The 24,921-nt window shown below is 42.1% G+C and overlaps 1 protein-coding gene across 1 annotated transcript; it reads left to right on the top strand.

Annotated features, from left to right (window-relative positions):
* The first annotated feature begins 334 nt into the window (after nt 1-334).
* On the top strand, nt 335-21,924 carry SIX4 (SIX homeobox 4). The gene is made up of 3 exons (XM_014071954.2): nt 335-1,295; nt 13,358-14,064; nt 20,140-21,924. Exons 1-3 carry the CDS (start codon nt 376-378, stop codon nt 20,940-20,942), a joined length of 2,430 nt encoding a protein of 809 aa, XP_013927429.2. The 5' UTR covers nt 335-375; the 3' UTR covers nt 20,943-21,924.
* Nucleotides 21,925-24,921: the final 2,997 nt, after the last annotated feature.

A 24,921-nucleotide genomic window follows, 5' to 3' on the forward strand; every position in this document is an offset into this window, starting at 1 on the left:
AGAATATGTAGCAGGAGAGCGAAGCGCTGAGGAGTCACGTTGGGGAGGGAAAGAAGGAACGAAAGAAAGAGCGAAAAGGAGGGGGAGAGGAGAGCGGCTGGGGGGTGGGGGAGAAGGGGGAGAAGAAACTGCGATCCGTTTACACGAGCTTTGCTAGAACAAGCTGTCTTAATGGTTACTACGTGGCGGAGGGGAAACTTGATCAGCTAAACGCCAGCCGGGTGGCGGTCCGGGAGGAGGAGGAGGAGCGGCGGCGGCAGGAGGGGTGTGTGAGCACTTTCCGGGGAGGGGGGTTGTAAAGGAAGAAAAAAGGGGGGAGAAAGCCGGGGGAGAAGCCCCTCCACCTAACACCAAACCCAGACCGGGGGGTGGAAGATGTCTTCTGCCTCTCCCACCACCGCGATTCCCAGCGTGGTGGCGGCGATCAAGCAAGAGAACGTCCTGGAAATGTTCTGCGGCGGGGCGACCGAGAAGGTAACCTCGGGCGGCTCGGCTCCCACCTCTGCACAGCCTTTTGGTCTCGCAGCGGCGGCGGCTCGTTTTGCTAGGAAGGAAGGAGCCGGGGAAGAAGAGGAGGAGGACGACGAGGAGGAGGAGGAAGCAGCCGGGAGGGTCGCGGGTCAAGTTCTACTCCACTCGGAACTTTTGGTGCGGAATCTCGGCGCCGTTGCCTCCGCCGCCGCGTCTCCCTTGTCCTCGCCTTCGCCTCGGTCGTCGTCCTCGTCTTCCTCCTCGCCCCAGGCTCTGCTGGCGTTCTCCCCGGACCACGTCGCTTGCGTCTGCGAGGCTTTGCAGCAAGGCGGGAACCTAGACCGCCTGGCCCGGTTCTTGTGGTCCCTGCCCCAGAGCGACCTGCTACGTGGCAACGAGAGCCTGCTCAAAGCCCGGGCGCTGGTGGCTTTCCACCAGGGACTCTACGCCGAGCTCTACGGGATTTTGGAGAGCCACAGCTTCGACGCCGCCAACCACGCTCTCCTGCAGGAGCTCTGGTACAAGGCGCGCTACAGCGAGGCGGAGAGGGCCCGCGGCCGACCCCTGGGCGCCGTCGACAAGTACCGCCTGCGCAGGAAGTTCCCGCTGCCCCGCACCATCTGGGACGGCGAGGAGACGGTCTACTGCTTTAAGGAGAAGTCGCGCAATGCCCTCAAGGAGCTCTACAAGCAGAACCGGTACCCTTCCCCGGCCGAGAAGCGCAACTTGGCCAAGATCACCGGCCTCTCGCTCACGCAGGTCAGCAACTGGTTCAAAAACCGGCGGCAACGGGATCGCAACCCCGCGGAGCCGCAGTCCAAAAGGTGAGAGAGCCGCGTGTTCCCCCCGTGAGCCTTTTAAACTTCCACCAGAGCTGGGGGGCGGGCATGGCGGAAAGCAGAGCAACTTATGTTTCTGGAGATTCCCCTCGTAAATTCCTTCTAGAAACTCGCTGCACATGTTCAGAATCTCTGCTCAACTAAGCTTTAAAAGTTTAAGCAAATCTTGTTACTGCCCCTACCCAACAATGACTCTAGGCAGCGGACTGAAGGTTAAAAACAGAACAGTGTAAATAACATCTAAAACCATTCCACTGCTAGATTGGACAAAGCGATCTCAGGCTCCACAACCTGGGGGGTGGGTGGGGGGGGGCAGCCAAGCTTTAAGGCCTTATTAAAAGCCAGGAGGGCCTGAAATGACCTGCAGGGTTAGCAGATGAAGTCATATAGTGAGATTGGGCAATGAACCCCATCCTCCTCTGAGTTTAGTAAATTCCACACTTCCCTTCGGTTTGCATCCCTTTTCATTTCTTCTGGTACCTTCTCTACCTCTTGACTTCCGCCTTTCCTTGGAGGGATAATCCTCCTTTGCTTATGCCATCTCTTCCTCTGCCTTCTGGGGTCTGGATTTCAAAGTGCTTCCTATATATTCTTGGTAAACCTCACAACATCCCTGCAATGCAGGACATCATTACGGAACCTTCTTGTATTGTTGGCTGGAGTACAAATTGTGCACTCCTCAAGGCTACCTATGGCATTCCTGAGCCCTGGCAAAGATTTTAAAAAACATGGCTGCAAGGAAGGCACCTGATTTGCTGCTTCTGCTGCTTTTCCAAACTCTATCCTTAGGCCTCAATTCCTAGGCCTCCCAGCCTTCTGCCTTGCTGCTTTCTAACCTCCTGGTCTGGCTTTGTTTCATTCCCACCAGAACAATTTGCCTCAATCTAACACCTTGCCTCTTTCTTGCTCTTCCTGTTTCCCTCCCCTCTTGTCTGCCTTCCTCCCCTCTTCCCCCTCCCTTGCCCTCTGTCCTTGCCTGGCTTTCATTCCTAACAAATATGGCGCTTACCTTCAGCAGCCCCTTTCTTTCCAGTCTCCCACTCCCAGCAACTTTGGCTTTTCTTCCCCAGTTTCTGCTTCCTAGTTGCTAGATTCAAGGAAGGGGTTGTTGACTGCAAACTAAAAGTTTGTTTGATCCTTTAGACCTACATTTCTCCCCATCTTCTCTCACAATGTATCTCCAAGATCTCCACCCCCTATTTTTCAGCTCTGGTTTCTCCTTGTAATCTTAAAAAAAAAAAAACTGTGCCTGGGGGCATAGCTTCCCCAGACTTTCTCAAACCTTTCTTTCCCTAATCCTCAAGAGTTCTTTGTAGCTCAGATCTTTTTGAGTCTAGTGCTTTTGTCCAAGATTTGTCTCTTTCTGCAAAAATTAAGAACTTTGTACCCCCTGGTGCTTTGTCCCAAACACCTAATTGCCATGCTCCGCAACATAGCTGTGTTCCTTGCTGTATGTCCAGCCTAATATTTTGGGTCTACCTTTGACAGAAAGCTTTTTCTCTGGGTCTTCAGCCTATCTTCTCCTTAACAGAAATGAAAAATTACGTTTCTTCCTATGTAGATCCAGCATCCCTTATATACTTCCCTTTAATAATAATAATAATAAAATCCTATTCCTTGACCCGTTTGTGTTTGGATATTGTGAGGAAACTCATTTTGTTTGACAGCGTTAATTATTTCCCCAGGTTTTATGTCACCCAGGAAGGAAAAAAATGTGAAACTTGAAGCTCATCTGCCTGGCTAGTGAGCTATCTCCCTCCCTCCCTTTTGGTTGGTGCCTTTTTTGCTCTTCTTGTTGTGAAACTTGATTCTGTGCTGATTTGGATCAGGTTTATGTCCTCAGAAGATGGGAACGGGGTCTTCCACAGTTTATGATTCTAAGCAACCTGCCAGATGTCTTTTAGCTGCCTTCTCCATTGGAGCCAGAGTCCTCTGTGGCTGGAGTTTCACATCATGCTGAGCCATAACGAGGTTTGATAGTGTGAATCCAGCAGTTGTAAATATGCAAACCAGGATTTGGCACAATTTGTTTACTCAGTCTTCCTTTGGGGAACCTTACCTGTAGATCTCTTATTTTCCAACTAAATCCGTGGACATAATTCCTGATGCTGCAGAAATCCCCTCTATAGTTCCAGGGAACTGCTTTAGAGCCTTCCAAATGCTAATCTTTTAAAAGGAGGGAAAGGTTGCCTGACAAGAGGTCACCCCAGATAGTCATCTACCTTGCAATAGGCAGGTGAGGTGACATACCTCTGCACAAGGTGCCTCCCTTCCTTCTTCCTTTTTAGAGGGTCTGACTGAAGACAAGAAAAAATGCTGCCTGCTTTTTTTTAAGCCTCAAAGACTTCTATTTTCAAGTAAGGAAGGGCACAATTGTGCTGATCCAGCCCCTTTGCGTCCTTGGAGCAAAGACATCAAATGCACAAATGGCAAGTCAAAAACAAACGCTAGCCAGGTGGAGGGTACAGAAGACTGAAGGCATGTGTGGATGTTTGGACTTGCTATAGCTCCTAAAGAATAAAGAGGCTTGAGGGGGAAGTGTGTTATGAGATAATTACCTCCTGGGCCTTGCAGGGCTTTTGAAAACAGTTTTCCTTTGGTGGGTAGAAAGTTTATTAAGATCCTGGGTATTTTCCATTTTAAAAGCATCCTTGGGTTGTTGTTTTTTGCCTTTCCAAGCTTTCGGAAATGAGCATAAACCGGTGCCAAACTTTATCATATAGGCTACATTGTATTTTCTCTCTTTTTATAAAAAAAAATTTTGTTTAGCTAGGAGCTGCCAGGTTGATTTTGACTCATAATAACTGCATAGACAAATGCTGAGGCCATCCTTTGTAATAACTCTTTGCTTTTCCAAAGACATTGCATCCATCCACGTTATCTGTTGTCTTCCCCTTCTATTTCCATCGATATTGCCAAGCATAATTTTGTGTACTGAAGAAAGTTCATTAAAAAAAATTAAACAATTTAAATTAAAATTGTTAAAAATTAAATTAAAATTAAATTCTGGCTATCAATGCTATTTGTAGAGATTGCTCACAGTTTCAACTTGTTTTAAATCATAATAGATGGTCTACAGCAGGAGTGTCCAACCCAAGTCCTGCGGGCCCCATGCGGCCCTGGGAAGCTAGTAATGTGGCCCCACAAGAATTATTATTATTATTAATCATGGCACAGTCAGCCAGATGTTCAGTCTGGATTTGGCATTTTTGCCTACCTATCGAGTCCTTACCAAGGACCTGGGATGGGCAAATCTGGATGTTTGATGGTATTACAGATATTGTCACAGGATGGAAGCTGTTCTAAGTAAAGTTGCCTTCTGCAATTGACTGATGGCAAATTTGTCAATGCCTATGGTGTTCAAGTGGTGCTCCAGTTCTTTTGGGACTGCACCCAAGGCACCTATAACTATTGGTACTACCCTTGCTTGCCTTTGCCATAGTCGTTCTATTTCTAATTGTAGGTCTTTGTATTTTGTTATCTTCTCCAGTTCTTTCTCTTCTATTCTGCTGTCTCCAGGCACTGCCACATCGACTATCCAGACTTTTTTGTCTTATTATTATTTATATTTATTATTATTATTGCATTAGTTACATTAACTATATTATATATTTTATATGTGGCCCAAGACAATTCCTCTTCACCCAGTGCAACCCAGGCAAGCCAAAAGGTTGAACCCCTAAACTCTACACCGCATCTATAAGTCCAATCAATTGACTGGTTCACTGACAGCACATGGACTGTAATGATCACCAGTCAATAACTGTTGGCTTGTGCACAAGATCAAAGACACACATTCTTTTTATGTAAAAGCATAATCTCTGTGGTTTATACCTTTGAAATTTAAAAGAGTAAGCAGTTATTATCCCTGAAACATATAATCTTGGTTCATGCACTGAGCAAAGAAATATTCTATCAAACCTTATCAGTTGTGATATACGATCAGTTAACATGATGGATAGAGCAAGGTACTAATATTTTGCATTCATAAAATAGCAATGAAATCAGTTATGTAGTTCATAGTGTGGTTTGCTGAATCATGATATTTGACTACGGTACCATTGACTTGGGTTCAGACATTCTGAATCATAACCAAGAAATTAGCAATTCTCAAAAGCTGAATTTCATGTCAAAATTGATATTTGTACATCATGCAAATGAACTGCTACATTTGTACCTGGCTTCATTAGTTATGTTGTGTGGATATATTCAATAAGCTTTGTGACTGGATGGGAAATTCAGCCTAGATTTCCCTGGTTTTATTTTGGAGAAGTTTGTATATTACAAGTGGCTAAAATATGTGGTTTTACGTGTGTTGGAAATAAATCTGCACGATAGGTTTATAGTTCTCGGTGTTCTTCAAACACAGACAGCTGAATTAATTTAAATTGGTTACCTTATTAATCTATGGTTAGCTCACCTAACCATAGATTAATGAATTGTCTGAACATAGCCACTGTAATCATCATAATTAACTGGCTCTTTTTGCCTTCCTTATAGAAATATGAACTGTTGCCCCTGTTCCTGTCTAAGAATAGACTGCTTTCAGCTGTTAGCAACATTCATGATATTATGAACTCTCTTGGAATATAATCAACTTCTCCCTTTTAAGAGAAGTTACCTACTTATTTTGCAGTGCATTAATTATTGCTTATGGGTTAATTTTCGTGTGTGTCTGGTATTCCTTCCTTAGTCCTCTCTGTTAAGTGCTTTCCAGAAAAAAGGTACCTTTTTGTAGAGATGTCTATAAAATACCCTTAGTTATATTTAAACAAAATGCAAAAATGAAAGTAATCAAACAGAAACAACTCATTCCTCCTTATTTGCATCGCTACCCCCCTCTGATCTGCTTTGGCTACAGTGACCTTTTTCTTCCACTCCCCTGCTGTGCTGTTTCTTCTTCCCTTGAGAAATACCGAGGATTGAAGGCAGCTAACACAATTTGGTCCTTCTCTCATAATGGTGGTAAATTCATCAGTTCAAAATGCCATTAGTCGACTGTTGTGTCTGAAACCAGCCATTGCCATTTGGGGCATCTTGATGGTCTGGATATTGCTTTACTCTACAGCATTAGATGTTATTATGCTTATTACCTAGTGGCTCAGTGGCTAAGATGCTCAGCTTGTCGATCAGAAAGGTCGGCAGTTCGAATCCCCAGCGCTGCGTAACGGAGTGAGCTCCCATTACTTGTCCCAGCTTCTGCCAACTTAGCAGTTCGAAAACATGTAAAACTGCAAGTAGAAAAATAGGGCCCACCTTTGGTGGGAAGGTAACAGCGCTCCATCCTTCGGCATTTAGTCATGCCAGCCACATGACCATGGAGACGTCTTCGGACAGCACTGGCTCTTCGGCTTTGAAACGGAGATGAGCACCGCCCCCTAGAGTCGGGAATGATTAGCACATATGTGCAAGGGGAACCTTTACCTTTATGCTTATTACAAGATCTTCTTGGCTGCTGCTTTCCTTTGGTTACACCTAGTAAAAAAAAAGGCTATGGTTCAATAGTAGAAGCGATTCCACTTAATAATAGAACAAAATGCTTGTTCCAGAGTCTGCCTTGATGATAGGCTGGGAAAGACATCATTTCTTTCTCACCTTGATCCTAGAACACGGGAAAGCCTAATAAAGCTGGCAGATGCAAAGTTGAGTAAAACAAAAACCACCTATTTCACCGAAGTCTTTTGTTTACTTAGTATGTATTTCTATTACTTTTATAAATAAGGGGGAAATGCCTAATACTACTTTTTTGTCCTGTTTTCCCCACAACAACCATCCTGTGAGGTGAGTTGGGCTGAGAGAATGAGGTTGGTCCAAAATCACCCAGCCAGCTTTCATGCCTAAGGCATGACTAGAATTCACAGTCTCCTGGTTTCTAGCCGGGAGCAAAATGACTCTTGGTCATGTTGAATTTACACAATTTGCCAATGAGAGTTGTGATGATCTGGTTGTTGTTGTTGTTGTTTTTAAAAAAACCTTCTTGTAGTTCTTAAAGGGACCGGATCAAATCACTGATCTAATTGAAGAACGGTTAGCTTGAATATCTGTGTTAAATGACCATTTATAGAAGCTGTCTATTATTGAATGGCAGTTATTGTAGCATTGGTATCTTTTTTGCAGGCTTTCTAAAAGCATCTGGATAATGAGACAGAAGGCTGAGTGAAATGAACTTTGCTTTACTGTACCGTGTTTCCCCCAAATTACGACATGTCCTGATAATAAGGCCATGCCACATTTTTCTGGTGGGCAAAAATATAAGCCCTGCCCTGCAAATAAGCCCCCTGGATAACCTCCACCTCCGGCCAGGCAGAGCACCGCTCACCAACCTAGCGGTATCCCCAAGGTGCCACGCCGTGGGAACCGGGCGGGGGGAGGCAAAGGTGATCACGTTGCTTAGTGCCTTCGGGATACCACTAGGTTGGTGAGCGGCTCTGTGCCCAGCTGAAGAGGGGGGTTGCGAGCAGGCCCCCAAACAGCCGGGCACAGCCTCATGGGTGAATGGCTGTGTTGCGCTGTCGCAGCAGCACAACACAGCAGCCATGAAGCGACCACACTCATGAGCAGCCACCCGACAAACCCTCTTTCCAGCCCGGCACAGCACCATTCACCGCTCTGGGCATATGCTCTATGGTTGTAGGCCAGCTGCCGGCACAGCGTACAACCATAGAGCATACGCCCAGAGCGGCCACTGCCAGACGATTTGGTTTGGAAGCCGCAGAAAAAGCCATGCAGCAGTGGCAGCAGAGGTCCCCTGATTCTGCGGAGAGAGCTGGGCCAGGGCATCGTGAGGCTGGGAGGCACGCGAGTGAGAGCGGAACAGCCGCTCACGCAACCCCCCTCTCCAGCCATGCAGAGCACCATTCACTGCCATTTCGAAGGCGCCAAGCCACGGGAGCCGGGTGGCGGCGAACAGAGGCTCACGTGGCTTGGCAATACCCCTAAGTCAGTGAATAGCGCTGTACCCGGCTGGAAAGGGGGTTTGCCAGGTGGCTGCTCGTGAGCATGGTCGCTTCATGGCTGCTGTGTTGCGCTGCTGTGACAGCGCAACACAGCCATTCGCCCATGAGGCTGTGCCTAGCTCTTTGGGACCCCGCTTGCAAGAGAGCAGCCGCCCGGCAACCCCAAAACAATAAACCCTCCCCTCATAATAAGACCCAAGCCATATTTTGTTTGTAAAAAGAAAATAAGACCCTGTCTTATTTTGGGGAAAACACGGTACATATGTAACATCTGAAAAAGATATGTTATAATCACAAGCAGAGGTGGGTTGCTCCCGGTTTGGCCGATCCAGTAGTGGCGGTGGTGGGAGGCTCTGCCCACCCGCCTGGATGCTTCTGCAGAAGTGTTGCGTGCGCAAACAAGTGCACACGCGAGCACGAGCAAACCAGTTGCAAACTGGTTAACAACCCACCACTGAGCACAAGCTGTGTGTGCTAGACACTTCATTCCATAGTGAATAAAAGAGCTGATAGATTTCACAATACTTGACTAGCGTTGGAACCAATTCATTTAAAACACATCAGAATTTTTCTCATATAGGCAAGAAATTCTCTGTCAACATATAAAGATACATTTGTGTCTGGGCATTAAATGCATTGTTATGATCCCTATCAATCTATTATTTATTTTTCATACCATAATGAATCTTGGTTTGCTCTAATATTGGTAGAATTATTTGGCATTTATTACAGAAGCACAATAGAATGCATCCATCCTGAAAGGAGGGGGCCCATTGCATCCTTGTATGTGTAATAGGAGCATGTCATACTGTGATGGTTTCTTTTTTTTTTCTGTGTTGCTAACTTTTTCCTTACTTAATGGTAAGCTCACAGTCAACCTGCCATACTGCATTCTAACTACTGTGTCACCACAGCATAAATCTGCAATTTATTTTTGCTGATACACATTTGCAAAGAACCAGCAACACTTTTGAATTTTGGAATAGCAGATCAATACAAGTTTTGAACATGAATTACTATGCACTGCAACTTCTTTGGACTCTTATTCTGAGAAATTTTGATGAGCAGGCAGAATTAATCATACAGTTCCCTAAACAATGGGTAGGAGCGCTTTTGGAAGTACATGTTAATTTAAAAACTGTAGAATACAGTACAGTAGCAAGAAATGCTGTTTTCATCATAGAATAGAAAGAAATGTATCCTGGCATTCCAAGAATATCAGAGTGACTTTAAATCTCACTAAATTAAAGAAGTAAAATTATCTAGTTTATTTTTCTTTATGTCCAGAATTACTATTTTTTAAAAAAAATAGTTTTGCCCCTGTGGGGAGAAATATATTCAGGAAACAAATAGAGAATGAATCCAAGCTGTATCACTTTATTTATGCATTTGTATTGTATATTTTTTTATTCTGAAAGGACATGGAATGATTGGTATGTACCATTGGTCAATTTTCTCAGTTTTCTGCCAGAGCTGAGGTTCTTATACTGATCCGGGCTGTGGATTGTTTATAATTTATTCAACAAATCACTAGCTGGTGAATTTTTGCAACTCGTTAAGCCATAACCTATGGCTTTTCGCAAATCAAAATTGTTGGGTTCACATGGCACACAGTCAAAGCTAAGCAAACCACAGTATGATTTATCACATCATGATTTATCAGATTAGGTTTGCACACTGTGATTGATCATGTGACTAATGTAGCCTTGAGGTAGCCACATGTTGTAGGAATCCATCCGTAGTGAATAACCCAACCACATAAAGATAACTGCAACATACATTTTGTCAAGTTTTTTTTTTAGTAAGGGAAAATGTCATCTTATTCCTTCATGAAAATTGTCTAATGTAAAAAGCTGCACACGGCAGTAATTAGAAACCTTTCAACACTGTTGAAGGAGTAATACGATGCTTTGTCTTTGAGGAAGATGCTGTAGAAACACATTAAGAAAGTTAATCTTTGCAGCTCTTTCTTTCCTATGTACATACAAGCAAGTGGCCCATGTCTAATGTCTGAAGCTGATTATGAAGAAAGTCTTTCTTTTAAATGCACCTATTATCTAAATAGTTTGGATATAATCCAGTCAAAGTTAAGTGCTTTCAGGTTTTTATGAACCTCGGTGAAAGAGTTATGTATGTCCTTAAATCAGTGGAACTTGCAAAGTACTTAAATTTGGCTGGCTAATCAAACCACAAAAAAACCTGTTTTAGTAGCTTATAAGAATAGGAATCCTCACATGCATTTTAGTGTAAACTTTTGAAACTAGAAGTATAAATGAAATTTTAAAATATCAAGCATGCTTAATTCCAGAATCATGATCTCTCCTTTGAAGCTATAGCATTATTTTATATGCAAACATTCCTTTCTTTAACTTTTGGTCCAGACAACCATTTGTTTTTATTTGGTTATAAGCCAGCTAGAGTCACCTCTAGGTGAGATGGGCAACATAGAAATTTAACAAATAAATAAATGTGTATTGAAATTTCAAGGATATTCACGCCAGTTTTATTTGCAAAGTTGTGACTGCTACAGTGTTATTGTAGTCAGCCATGTCAGGTGATTGTGATTTCCAACACTCTCTCCCAGCTTCCCAAGATCAATGGGAAAGCCAGCTGGAAATCACTTTTGTTCTCATCGCTTTTTTACCCACCCATGGTCATTCTGTTTATCTGTTTAGGTAAATTGGTTTTCTAGCATATATTTCTTTAGATTTGCATTAAATGTATTGTCCTGAAAATAGGACCCAGTTTCTGAAATTAATATAACTTGAATATAATACCTGGAGAAGATTCTGCAGATTCTGCACTATTTTAATTGAAATGTGTTTTATACCAAAGCATATGGGAGGAACCTTGTTGCTTTAATGTGTCCAGAGTAAAGCTTTATCCAACTTAAAGGAATTTTATTTTACCAGTTCTATGGATTTTAGCCAGTTCATTTAACTGAATTTCCATATGAATAAAAAGGATGACACTTTATTTCATCATCTGAGGGGATAAATGGGGAACTCATCAGTTTTGAAGATGACACCAAGCTGGCAGGAATAGCCAACACTCCGGAAGATAGGCTTAAGATTCAGAAGGATCTTGACAAACTTGAACATTGGGCACTATCTAATAAAATGAAATTCAAAGGCGAAAAAAGTAAGGTTCTACATTTAGACAAGAAAAACAAAAAGCACAGGTGCAGTATAAGTGGTACCTCACTCAATAGTAGTAACTGTGAGAGGGATCTTGAGATCCTAGTAGGCAACCATTTAAATATGAGCCAGCAGTGTGCATCAGTTGCCAAAAAGCCAACACAGTTCTAGCTGCATAAACAGAGGGATACAATCAAGATCACTTCAAAATCATGAAGTGTTAATTTCTTTAATAATGCCTTAGTAAGGCTACACTTGGAATACGGCATTCAGTTTTAGTCGCCACAATGTAAAAGAGATGTGGAGACTTTAGAAAGAGTGCAGAGAAGAGCAACAAAGATGATTAGGGACTGGAAGCTATGCAGGAACTGGGTATGTCTAGTTTAATGAAAATAAGGGCTAGGGGAGACATGATAGCAATATCCCAGGGGTTGCCACAAAGAAGAGGGAGTCAAACTATTCTCCAAAGCGCCTGAGAGCAGGACAAGAAGTAATGGGTGGTAACTAATTAAGGAGAGAAGCAACTTGGAACTAAGGAGAAATTTCCTGATAGTTAGAACAATTAGTCAATGGAACAACTTGCCTCCAGAAGTTGTGAATGCTCCAACACTGGAAGTTTTTAAGAAGACGTTGGATAACCATTTGACTGAAGTGGTGTAGGGTTTCCTGCCTAGGTAGGGGGTTGGACAAGGAGACCTCCAAGGTCCCTTCCAACTCTGTTATTCTATTCTATCTTTTAAATCCACCTAAATTGGTGACTGTAAAGTACATTTTGCTATTTTGATAATCTACATTGGAGTTTCTTTTGAAGCTCTTTGCAATCTTTTACTTTCTGTTTTTAAAACAAAACTTGTCATCCAAGCTACATTTTGTTTCTCTGAAACATATAATCTAGAACAGGGGTGTCAAACTCAAAGCCCGGGAGCCAGATCTGGCCTGTGGGATGCTTAGATCTGGCCCGCAGGACCACCCTGGAAACAGCAAAGGACTGGCCCGCAGTGCCTCTGCCAGCAAAAACGGAGCTCGGGAGGACAGCCCTCCCGAGCTCCATTTTCTCTGGCAGAGGGTTGCAGGATGCCATCATAGCCAAAAATGGAGTTCGGGAGCCTGTTTTCGCTGGCAGAGCATTGGGCCACCACAGGCACCCCGACACAAACACAACCCTGATACAGCCATCAATGAAATTGAGTTTGACATCTCTGATCTAGAATAAGAGCTCCAGCATTTGTGATCTAGTAAGATACTTGGAATTTTGAGAACATTGGGAAGAGTAAAGAATCATGTGTCACATTTGGCATCTAAAAATTCTAAACAAAGTAAGTCACTGTGCATACAGCAACCTCTGTGTAGTATACTTACTGTATAGAATTCCACTATATAAAGCTGCAATTCTGGGGGCAGGAACATGGAAGTAATGCTTGCTTGCTCCTTTGTTTGTTTATTTCTGAGTAGGCTGGCATATCTCACCAAGTGGCACTAGCTGATTGATGTTGCCTGGGCTTGGAAGCTAAAGAGACTCACACCTGCTTAATATCATCAGGAAGCATCAGCACTGTAGGCTAGACTGGAAAGTAACAAAACATGCTGGCAGAAAGCATTTCTATATTGTTACTAAGAAAACCTACATGGATATTTGCACTTGGTCACTAATAATCAAACAATTTGGGAGTCTTTTTCTTTGCCGTAGAAATACATCAGATGGCAGTACCATGATTGGAAAAAAAAATTAGTTAGTTATTTTTCTTCTTCTCATAAGCAGTTTATATATGGAAAACTGGAATCCTCATAGAGACTAATCTTGTGCTTTTTTCCCTTGATCTGTTAGTTTTCTGTGAGTAGGATAATGTTTTTCCCATCCCATGAGAAAAGAATTCAGTAAGATTCTTTTCAATGATTCAAAGATTCAATGAAAAATGCCACATCTATTCACTGTTGCTTCTCTCTTGATTTGTAGTGAGTCGGATGGTAATCCCAGCACAGAAGATGAATCCAGCAAGGGGCAAGAGGACTTGTCTCCACGTTCCCTTGCAAGCACCTCTGATGGCGGCACCAGCTTAAGCCTTCCTAGCCCAATGGAGCAAGTATATATGCAGCAACTTGGAAACTCCAAAATATCCCTAAGCTCCTCAGGAGTTTTACTGAATGGAAACCTTATGCCTCCAAATCCATCTGTTTTTCTTAATGGTACTTCTTTCATTCAGGGCCCCAATGGTCTCCTCCTCAATGGTCTCAGTGTGGGATCTTCTCAGGCGGTATCATCAAGCCCGCTCAAAACATCGCCCAACGCTTTGAGCAATGGAATCTCCATGGGTGACATGTTAGTCCCATCCTCAGAAGATGTGAAAGACTTCAAACTCCTCCAGACTTCTCTGTCCAATTCCATTGCACCCTCAACACCCACAACAACATACAGTCCCAATTCTGGGCCTGTCTCTTTCCCAGGCTTGACACCAAGCATGGAAGTAAAGAGGGAAGAAAATGAAGAAGCAATAGCATCGCAAGACAGTGGCTCAGTAGTCACGTTTACCGCTCCAATCCAAATCAACCAATACGGCGTTGTCCAAATCCCTAATTCAGCAAACAGTGGACAGTTACTTAATGGAGGAGGCCTCAGTTTTTCCCCAATGCAGCTGCCCCCAGTATCAGCAGCAACTTCCCGAGGTAAAAACCCTTCCCTGTATTAAATTATTGCTTTTTTGTTGTGAAATTAAGAATGTTGGAGGTATGTAATGGCTTAGACCAGGGGAGTCACACTCAAGGTCCAGGAGCTGAAGCTGGCCTGCAGGGTGCTTAGATCTGGCCTATGGGTCTGCCCTGGAAACAGTGAAGGACCAGCTCATGGTGCCTCTGCCAGCGAAAACAGAGCTCAGGACAGCTGTGTGCGGCCCTCCCGAGCTCTGTTTCCGCTGGCAGAGGGTTGCAAGAGGCTGCCGCAGCCAAAAATGAAGCTTGGGAACTGGCCACACCCACCCTGGCCACACTCACCCAGCCCCCCCCCCAAGGTCAAACATAATCTTGATGGGGCCCTCAATAAAATCAAGTTTGACACCCCTGGCTTAGACATAAAGGGTTGCCCCTTTATGTACAAAAGGAATCTTTCCATGAACAGAAGACAGTTTGACCTGGTGGAGACTGGTACTGATGAGAAAACCCCCAAATCAGGCAAAAGAGGTTTTTAGATGGACACTGATGGAGAAATTTTCAATGAAAATTCAAACTTTTCCCCATATCAGCAGGCTTCAGCATCTTATAATCTACACGATTTATTTTTCTTTTGCATGTTTTGGCCGTAGGACTAGCTTTGTCTTTGAGTAGAGGGAGCCATATAGATTAACATTCAGCCCTACTTAGCCGGCTCCCCTTAGGTGTGGCAGAAGATACTGTCCAAGAGAGTAAATCTTTGGTTTAATAGATTTCATTTGTACACTGGGTGTAGTTTCTATTTGGATGTCTTATCAAAACAACAAAGCCCAATGTATTCAAAGTAGTTTGAATGATTACTCTCAAGGTTTGTCATTTGCATGAATTTATATAACACAAATCATTATTACCCAGGACATTAATTCATGCAAATGAAATGAAGCCAAGTTTAATGTAATTCTCTTCCTCCTACAAACCGCCATTAAGTTGCGGTTTTACTGTATATTATTTGTTAAATGTCACTTCCACCAGTTTTTCTGTTCATATATTTAGTATGTACTAACTTTTTTTTAATAATTGGGAAGTTGCATCTTACATGTTTGAAATTTGTAAGTACTGACAGATTCAATGTACTACATACTGTATATTCATATTTGGGAAGTGTGAATTTACATTAAAATGTAAAGCAGATTAATTTACAGAGTTATCACATATAATCCCTACAATTATGCATGGTGGGGCAGTATAATAATCCTTCCATTGCATGCCCATATTTGATCACAAAAGAGCTGGACAGGATCAGAGCTCATTAGTACTAGGATAGGAGATTATCAGATGAAAATTAGATTGGGAAATTGAAAAAAAAATATCCTGAAAAAAAGTTTTGTTATTTTTCAGTGATCTTGCTTTTAGGTGAGTATAAAATAGCAATAGCACTTAGATTTACATACTGTTTCACAATGCTTCACAGTCCTTTCTAAGCAGTTTACAGAGTCAGCATATTGCCCCCAACAATCTGGGTCCTCATTTTACCAATCTTGGAAGGATGGAAGGCTGAGTCAACCTTGAGCTGTTTAGAATCGACTTCCTGGAGTTGAGTGTGAGTTAGCCCTGCAGTACTGCATTTTAACCACTGCACCACCACGGATTACAGTCTAATCCGGGTGTCAGCAGCCTGTGGCTCCTGAACTGCATGTGGCTCTTTGACCCCTCTCCTGCAGCTCCCTGCCGACCTAGTCATGCAACCTGCTCTCCACCCTGAGACACTGGCCCAACCCGGCCATGGCTGACGCCAACCTCGCTAACATAAGGGCTGGCAGGGTAGAAATGGGATCCAGGAGTGAATACGACGGAAAGCGGGCCAGGCCCATACCTGAGGAGAGAGCACGAGCTGCGGTGGTGGTTTCTTTTTCCTGATGCAACCCCCTGGCCAGCTGTTGTGGCATTGGGAGGGTGCATGCCAGCAGTCTGCCTCGGCCGAAGTACAGCGAAGACACACGGAGCTCGCAGGTTGAGCGGCTGACGGGCGAGCGACTTTGGCACGTGCGCTCCAACTTTCTCCAAGCCTAATTCCTGGGGTGTGCATGTGAGGTTTGGTGGGGCCAGCCTCCTTTTCCCACTGCCCTGCTTGGAGAAAGCCGTACCACCCGTCAACCGGTCAACCCACCAGCTCCACGTTCCTTTGCTGCACTTTGGCTGAGCCCGGCCCCTCACTTGAGGGTATCCTTACTCATGCGTGCTCCCCGGGCCCCTCCACAGTTGGCCAGTGGGTCGTGGGAGGAGGAGGAGGAAGAAGGCTCGTGCTTGCTCCTCAGTCACCCCAGATTTCCGAAAAGTTGCCAAAAGGAAAGAAAAAGAGTAGCAAAGAGCCCCAAGGAGAGCTCGCTCGGCCCAGCCTCGGCTTTCTAAGATAGCAAGAAGAGACACAAAGAGAGAGAAATGAGAATGGGTGAGAGACAGAGAGAGAAATAGAAAGAGGGGGTGAAAGAGAGAGAGAAATGAGAAAATTATGGAGGGAGAGTATGAGAGAGAGGGAAAAGAAACAGATAAGAGAGAAGGGGATAGGGAGAGAGAAATGAGAGAGAGCTGGAGGGAGAGAATGAGAGAGGGGGAAAAGAAACAGATAAGAGAGAAGGGGATAGGGAGAGAGAAATGAGAGAGAGCTGGAGGGAGAGAATGAGAGAGGGGGAAAGAGAAGGAAACAAATGAGAGGCAGAAGGGGAAAAAGAAAGAGAAAGAAAGAAAGAGAAAGAAAGAAAAGGAGTAAGGGAGGGAGGGGAAAAAAGAGAGGAAAACAGAAATATGAGAGGGAATATTTCCCACAGAAAATACCGTGAGCCACAAAACCTGGGTAGGCATGGCTGGGGAGATCATGTGACTGGGTGGGAGTGACATTGAGTTGGCCACGCCCACCCAGGTTTTGTGGCTCCCAGTGTTTTTTTGTGGGAAACTGGTCCATATGGGTCTTTTGAGTGTTTAAGGTTGCAGACCCCTCATCTAATCATTATACTGTGATCCCTAGTTCAGGGGTCCTCAACCCCCAGTCTGTGGACTGGCACTGGGCTGTGGCATGCCAGCAACTATACCCAAACAAGCAAAGCCCCATTCACAGGATGCAGGCAAAATGCAAAACCATGTCCACTCCGGTCCACGGAAAAATCTTTCTGTGCTCAAAAGGTTGGGAGCCACTGCCTTAGTTGACATTGGCTCAATTTTCCCGAGTTTCACTTACGTATCATTCATGTATAATATCTTATTTGAGAGCCAGTCCCTCTAGAGATGACTTTGAAGCTCTTAACATTTCCTATGAACAGCTGAAGCATCCTTGTGCACACGCAGTGAACATTTGCATTTATTCACTGCTTTGCATAATCCTATATTTGATCATCATGGAGAAAGATAAACTGTGTACTATTAATACCAGTACTGCCTCTTGTAAATCTCACCAACCTCTCTTGTTTCCTGAAACTTCATTGAGGTTTGCATACGTTCATATTTATCTTCTCCATTTATACAGTATATCATGGCTGATTCTTCTTGAGCTCTGCACTAAGTATCCAATGTTGACAGTGTTTACTGCAGGGGTGAAATCCAGCAGGTTCTGACAGGTTCTGGAGAACCGGTAGCGGACATTTTGAGCAGTTCTGAGAACCGGTAGCAGAAATTTGGAGTATTTCGGAGAACCAGCAAATGCCACCTCTGGCTGGCCCCAGAGTGGGGTGGGAATGGAGATTTTGCCATATCCTTCCCCTGTCACGCCCACCAAGCCACACCCACAGAACCAGTAGCAAAAAATTTGAACTTTACCACTGGTTTACTGTCCCATGTTAGTGAAGTAAGCCGTACACCTCTGTCATACCTATGTTTTTAATACATCATGAGAGCAGTGTTTAGGATGAAGATACATGACTTTATCCCCCACATCAGATATGATTTGAAGCTCCAATACTTTTGGCCAAGGTCAAAGCAATAACTGGATGGAAACACATTTTCCCATATGCTGCTAGACCTTGAAAACATGATTAAATAGTTCCTGCTTCACCATTGTAATTTGTAAAAAAAAATATCTTGAAGGTATTCAGAAAAAACAGTTTAACTCATAATCTGTGTGTTTATAGGACATAGAATTATAGGGCTGGAAGGGAACACGGAGGTCTTCTGGCCCAACCCCTTGCTCGAGGCAGGATTTGTATCTTGTGGCCTTCCAGGGTCACTGAATTATTGCCCCCAGCAATTATGGGAATTGGTTAGAATTGAATTACAGTTCCAACCAACTCTCACAATTGCTGGGAGTAATAATTCTAATAATTCTATAATTAATCCTTAAAGCTGCCATAGATGGGCTTTGCACAAATAGACAAAAGCCTGCAAGAAAAGCATGGTTGATTATTATTATTATTATTATTATTATTATTATTGTGATCAGTTTGCATTTTGAACATTAGAATCACCATTAGATCGATGGACTATATGTTCATTGATCAGGAACTGCATTGTTGGTTGCAGAGTTAGCTGCATATTTAGACTAGATGTGGCATTTTTGTCCTTCCCAAGGACCTGGGGTTTGCAGGTGTTGTTCAGTAATATTAAATGTATTGTCACAGGAAGTAAGTTCCAAGCAAAGTTTATTATTAGTGTATGTGTGTAGAACAATTCAAGGTGGCAAAAGAGTTTGTGCTGAAAGAGAGCACCCTGGCCCAAAGTTATCCAGCCAGCTTTCTTGCCTAGGGGATGCCTAGAACTCAGAGACTTCTGGTTTCTTAGCCAGCACCTTAACCACTACATTACCCTAGATTCAAATGTCAGCTTCTAGAAATGCTGATAGTTCATCAATAGGACATATGTTTTATATGCAAAAGTCCTCTGGCTTCTTTCTTCAGCTAGAATAATCATGAGGAAATCATGGGAAAGAGCTTTTTTGCTTGAAAGTTTGAAGAGTTTTTGCTACTTGGAGTAGATTATATTACCTAGTTCAGCATTTCTTAACCTTGGGATGTATGGATTTCAACTACCAGAATTCATAGCAAGCAATGATAATTGACTATTTGATCTTTGCCTCTATTGTAATAATGGAGAACTTGTTACCTGCTGTAGACATGTTGAGCTCCATTAATCCCAGTCTATTCCAGGTAGAGAAATGTAAACCAGCAGGAGGTAGGAATGTACGAAAGGCAACTTTCATTCCAGTAGAATTTGGAAAACAAATCAACCTATTTTAATTCTACAACTTTTTCCATATTTTAATGATATGGAACAACTCTATTCCTTGATATCAGAGATGCTATAATTAAATAACTTTCAGGGGATTATATTGTCCTTTGCATCACTATTTTATAAATCAATATAATATTGAATATAACAAGAAACCAATAGTTCCATATATCCTGTGTTCACAGCTCATCTCATGGGAGAATACATTTTTTCATTATTTTATTAAGATCTTAGCTTTTTTAGTATTTTTAGTAATCCTTCATTAGAATAGAATTTGCATTCTGGTGTCTTGTCAAGTTTGACTGCAGCTCACACAATCCCAATGATACTGTGTGTGCATGCTTGTATGTATAAATACTGGATACTTTTCATAATTTAAAAGATACATCAAAGGGTAAGAAAACAAATTTCTGAAATTGAATTAAGTATCACAATTTCGTTATTCACGGCTTTTGGCTCAAACCACCATAAATGGAAAACAATGTTTTTCATATGATGAGAAAGCTATCTGTTGATCTTTACATTTTATGTAGTTTCAAGGATAACACATGCTTGTTTATTAAATATATATGCCAACAAATCCATATGGAGCCATGGTGGCATATAATAAAAAATGAAGCATCAGCAACAATGGCCATAAAATATGGTCGACCATAAATATTAAAATAGCCAATGGATGGGTCACACCTCAAAACGAAAACTATTTAAGTCTTAGAATGTTGTACAAATAGCAAAAATTTCCCCTCCTTTTAAGTAGAGATTAATGGATGGAAGTCGTGTTTTAAAACCACAGGGGGAAATAAAAATTGAATTCTTAACTTAATTTTGTACTGTACCTTTAAAACTTTCTCTTGTTGTTATTTGTTTGTTCCTCTCCCACCACAGGTAGCCTTTCCATTAACCAAGGCACATCAAGCAATGGCACATTTACTACTGACTCTACAACAGCACAACAAGGGAAGGTGTTTTTCAGCTCCCTTGCTCCCAGCACTGTGGTGTACACCATCCCAAACACCAGCCAGCCAGTTGAGCCGGTGAAACAGGAAGGACTGGAAACTAGCCTGGTGTTTTCTCAAGTCATGCCCCTTGGTCAAAATGCCCAGCTCCATGCTAATCTACCTTCAGACAACTTACCCAATGGGGTCCTCCAGCCAGGAGGAGCCTCCTCCTTAGTTAACGTGACTATATCGCATAACTTTTCCCTTGGACCACCTTCCCTTTTAAATGCAGAAGAACTCAACCCAGCCATTTCTGAGAGTCCACCAATGCAACCCCCCACAACAAGCGGGCCGACTGTTGTTTCCATTAGTAATGCAAACTATGCAACCCTTCAGAACTGCTCCCTCATCAGCAGCCATGACTTGGTGTCCATTTCTCCAGTGCAGGCAGCGCTAACAGGGATTGGTGGGGTAGCAAGCAATGACATTGGATCCCACCCCTCTTTGCAAGGACACCCCCATTTCACTCGAGAACAGCGGCTGATCCTGCAGTCCATTCCCACTCTAAAGGAAAACTTTCTATCTGATTCAGAAAGCAGATCAGGAAGCAGTTCGGTGATGCTGGATCCCAAAATCAAATATGTTACTAGCAATATAGTTGATGCCATCTGTGAAGAACTGGGGACAGACAAGAAACAGCTGGCTAAACTCCAGACAGTACAGATGGAAGAAGATATGCAAGACCTGTAAAAAAAAAAAACTTTAAGATTAATAATCTTGTATTTGCATTTCAGTAGAAAAATCTCTTCCTTTGAAGACTAGAAGCACAGCAGTGGATTTCCCCCCCCCCCCTTAGGCATATAGAAAAATTTAAAAATGCACATTTGAAGAAGAATCCAGTTTACTAAAAGGAGGTCTTCACTAAAAATACAAAGTTGCCATGCAATGTTTGCATGAATGCTCACTTTTGTTAAGCCTGATCAAAAGAAATTACACATGGCTGGAAGGGAAATGCCAGTCAAATATGAGACGGCTTGGCTTACCCAAGTAGCTTCTTTGGACAGGGAGAGAATCAAGGTAATTTCAGAATGTTTATTAACCAATAGCTATTGGTTAGGAACAAGATTATCATTCTAAAAAGACTGGAACTAAAAGAGAAAAGACATACTGGGTTTTTTGTTTTGTCTAGATTCAATTTTACTGAGAGATGGTGGGCATTGAGAAATTGGTATTTCAGTTTTCAACTTTAAAGGAATACTTTAGGTAATACCTCACAAGCTACTGTTACTTTCTTTTGCGAGCACAATTGCAAATACACTCTTTTGTGTGTGTGCGTATGTGTGTGTGTGTGTTTGTTGTTAAAAGTTTTCCACCAGGATATCACCCTCTGCACTCTCAATCTTTATAGTTTTGGAAATGGTGCAAGTTTTCTTTGTCTTGCTGGAATCCATAGGAGAGGGGAAGAAACCATTTTGCCACTTGAAATTATGCAACCCAGAATCCTTGGCTCTGCCACCTATGTAAATATTATTTTAATTGTGCTAATGAGAATTGTTTTTATTAGTAGGATGATTCTATTTATAATCATTGGTGTCCATTTTATCATTTTGAGATTTGATGAGCAGTTTAATTTATTTTTTTCTTTCTGTATTTTTGAACAGGAAATTATTTCTGCCTATTTTTAAAGATTTCTTTCCCCTATAAAGCTACATCAATTGATTTTCTTCCTTCCTTCCTTCCTTCCTTCCTTCCTTCCTTCCTTCCTTCCTTTCTTTCTTTCTTTCTTGGTAAAAATTTGTAGTAGTCTTATATTTGACTATGTTGCAGTTATAGGCTTTGGGACAAGCACTTGTGAAAGTGTTACTTCTGTTTTAGTTTTAGATAATTTTAAAAGGTTTGAGGATGGCTGCTGGTTAGTTTATTTTTTAAATCCTATGTGCCTTTCTTCCTAGTGGCCTTAAATCCTTGTTCTAACCAGCACAGCTGTTACATAGTGAAAGAATCTGCCTAGAACAGTGGTAAATTCCTCTTTGCTGGAGGTTTTCAGACAGGTTAGTTATCCTCCAAGGATGATTTAATTGAATGCTGTACTGAAGAGAGGGTTGGACTGTATAGATGATCCAGAAAGTCCCTCATATATTCTATTATTCATCAACACAGGAAAAGATAAGTCTGTCAGGCAGCAATCAAAACAGTGGTCCTAATTCCTTTACATATGCAAGATCCCTTTGAAAACTCCATTGCTCTGATAAATAAAGGATGAGAGATAGTAGATGTGACATAAATACAGGATACCTCTGACAGATGGTATGTTGCTTATTAATATTCAAAAGTATTTCCCTTCTTCCTCTGTATTCCATCCCTCAATTTGTTAATTCGCAGTGGTTTGGAGAGCTTATGCCGTCATTTATTCAGCCTTTCTGCATGTCAGAAAGTGTTTACAGGTCTATGAAAAGATGACTGCAATATACCAAACTCAAAATAAATATCTTGCTTCATCACTTTAAAGGTAGTAAGAACCCTTGAGAATATTTTCTTTTGGGGAAATGGTTAAATGAATTACAGATGTATGAAATATCAGAAGAAATGCTAAATCCTTCTGTATTGCTAGAAGTTAAATTTCAGATAAAACAATACTGGTAGTATTTTAAAGTATTGGACTTGGGTAAGCATCAGTGATACAACTGAATGTAAAAAAATCTCCAACAGAATGCTTTTTGTGATTGTGGTGGCGCATGAAAGCATTCTCCCAATTTTATTTCTAACTCGTCTCTTTTTGCAATATACCAAAGTCGAGGAAGAAGGATCTGGTCAGGTTATCTCAAGAACCTCTGTAGAAATGGAACATGTCAGCAGTTGCTGCCTGAGCTGCAATTGTTATTAGATCATTAAAGGAGGGGGGACACAGACATATTTGGAACATTATTTGGAAACAACTGTGTGCTGAGGAAAAAGAAGTCCTTTCCAAATCCACCACATAGCAAGAACCTGAAGGACAAAAGGCTATTTGTTTTAAGTCAAGATCCTTCTTCCCTCTCGCTTTATTTAATGAGGTGAAAAAGATTGCCTTACTGGCTTTTATCCGGCTGCCTGGATTACCAGTTAGTGCACTTCCCAGCCATTAAAAAATCTTTAAAAAATTAAAAAACCAAAGGCTGATAGAATGTGCATATAGTGGAAGGAAGCTTTTGATGTATGAATGAGAACACACAATGTAGACATCTTCTTAAGGTGTTCAATACAGACATCATACTTGGATCTCTCGTGTTTATTGCTTTTCCTGCACATAGAAAATTTTTGATTTGGCAGAGAAATTGCTTTCGTTTCAATATCTAGTTTTCAAACAGAAAATGGTATAATCTACATTCTAAAAGAAGCTGTATCACATGCTGCACATATAAATGCTCTGTTTAAGTTGCTGAAATGTAGAGGTCCATTTTGAATGAACAAAACAGCAGGTTAAGTGGTTGCACCCAAGATTGTCCTGACTCTGGAGAAAAGCATCTCTGGATACTTTTATTTGAGACAATAGCTGGAAAAAAAAGGGGGGGTTATGGTAGATATAATTGCTCTACTACCAGAGAAAGGCTGATCCAAGTAGTTAATTGATCATCTGTTCTGAGAGGAGTAAGTTGTCCTTTGGTATGTGATCTAAATTAATGCAATTTTGTAATTTCAGTAAACTTGTAAGTACAGTATCAAAGTTATTGTCTAGTTTAGACTGTACTGTAAGTTTATTTTAAAGTGATTAACATTATTTCTCTAGTGATATAGAAAACTGCATAGTAAAATGGTGAAAGTCATACGCCTGTAATTCAGAAAGATTATCCTTTCTACTTTAGCAGCACTTCCTGTTCAGAAATAGGTACAGCTTCCCAAGATGTAAAGGAATCTGTTTAAAGGAAAATCAGACTTATGAATTGCTGATTCCCACAATCATTTTTGAAGTGGGAAAAGTGTTAGTTAGCAAGCCCCTTCACTGTACAAAATGTGGGGGATGGGGTGTTGCCCACAGGATGGATGTTTCATCTCAGAAATCTGTATGCACTTTCCAATTGCCACAAATGCTTCCTAGAAACTATGATTTTAAAAAGAGGTTTGGAATTCCCAACTTGAAATAATTGTCTTGAAAAAACAGAGGATCCAGTTTCAAGACCATTAGGGTCCTTTCTAAATGTGGCATTTCCACCACGTCTACCCACCTATGTGGTCGCACGCTGTTGTCAATACTGTTGGGCTGAAGAGCTTCTGGTTCAGCAATAGCACTGCAGATATACTTGCCTTGTCCCAGCTCTCTTCCTTTCCCATCTGAGGTTAAGAAGGCATCAGGCCACCACTTTGTTTTCCTGTCTTTGTAACATGAGAGGAGGGTGACAACTGTGCAACCACCACTCTTCATGGTAGTTGGTCACTTAAAAAAAACAATTTATGAACACATATTTGTGAAGTTAGAAAACTAGTCAAGAAGTATGTTTCTGCATTCCCCAGTTACTTAGCTGAAGGGGATACAAGAGCTGTTCAAGCGAGAAAAATCACAGGGCTCTATGAAATGGTTTGTGATAGTTTGGAGTTGATCATGGAGGCTATACAAAAAGACTCTGTGGTAAATGATAAATGTCTTGGTTTCAGCCATGCACACTACTTTGTTCCAGGATAAACACTAAATCCTTTTGACTGCTTTTTATAGTTACGGCTGGATTTCTTTTTGTAACAATTACGTATCCAAAAG

The sequence above is a fragment of the Thamnophis sirtalis genome, unplaced genomic scaffold (assembly GCF_051295495.1).
Source record: "Thamnophis sirtalis isolate CommonGarterSnake01/CBP01778 unplaced genomic scaffold, rThaSir2_p1.2 scaffold_1, whole genome shotgun sequence".
Classification (NCBI taxonomy): Eukaryota; Metazoa; Chordata; class Lepidosauria; order Squamata; family Natricidae; genus Thamnophis; species Thamnophis sirtalis.

Excerpts from the sequence above, each read along its gene's own strand:
- SIX4 (XM_014071954.2), top strand. The coding sequence starts at position 376 with ATGTCTTCTGCCTCTCCCACCACCGCGATTCCCAGCGTGGTGGCGGCG. Across the intron at positions 1,296-13,357 it reads GCGGAGCCGCAGTCCAAAAG|TGAGTCGGATGGTAATCCCA; the intron begins GTGAGAGAGCCG and ends CTTGATTTGTAG. Across the intron at positions 14,065-20,139 it reads ATCAGCAGCAACTTCCCGAG|GTAGCCTTTCCATTAACCAA; the intron begins GTAAAAACCCTT and ends CTCCCACCACAG.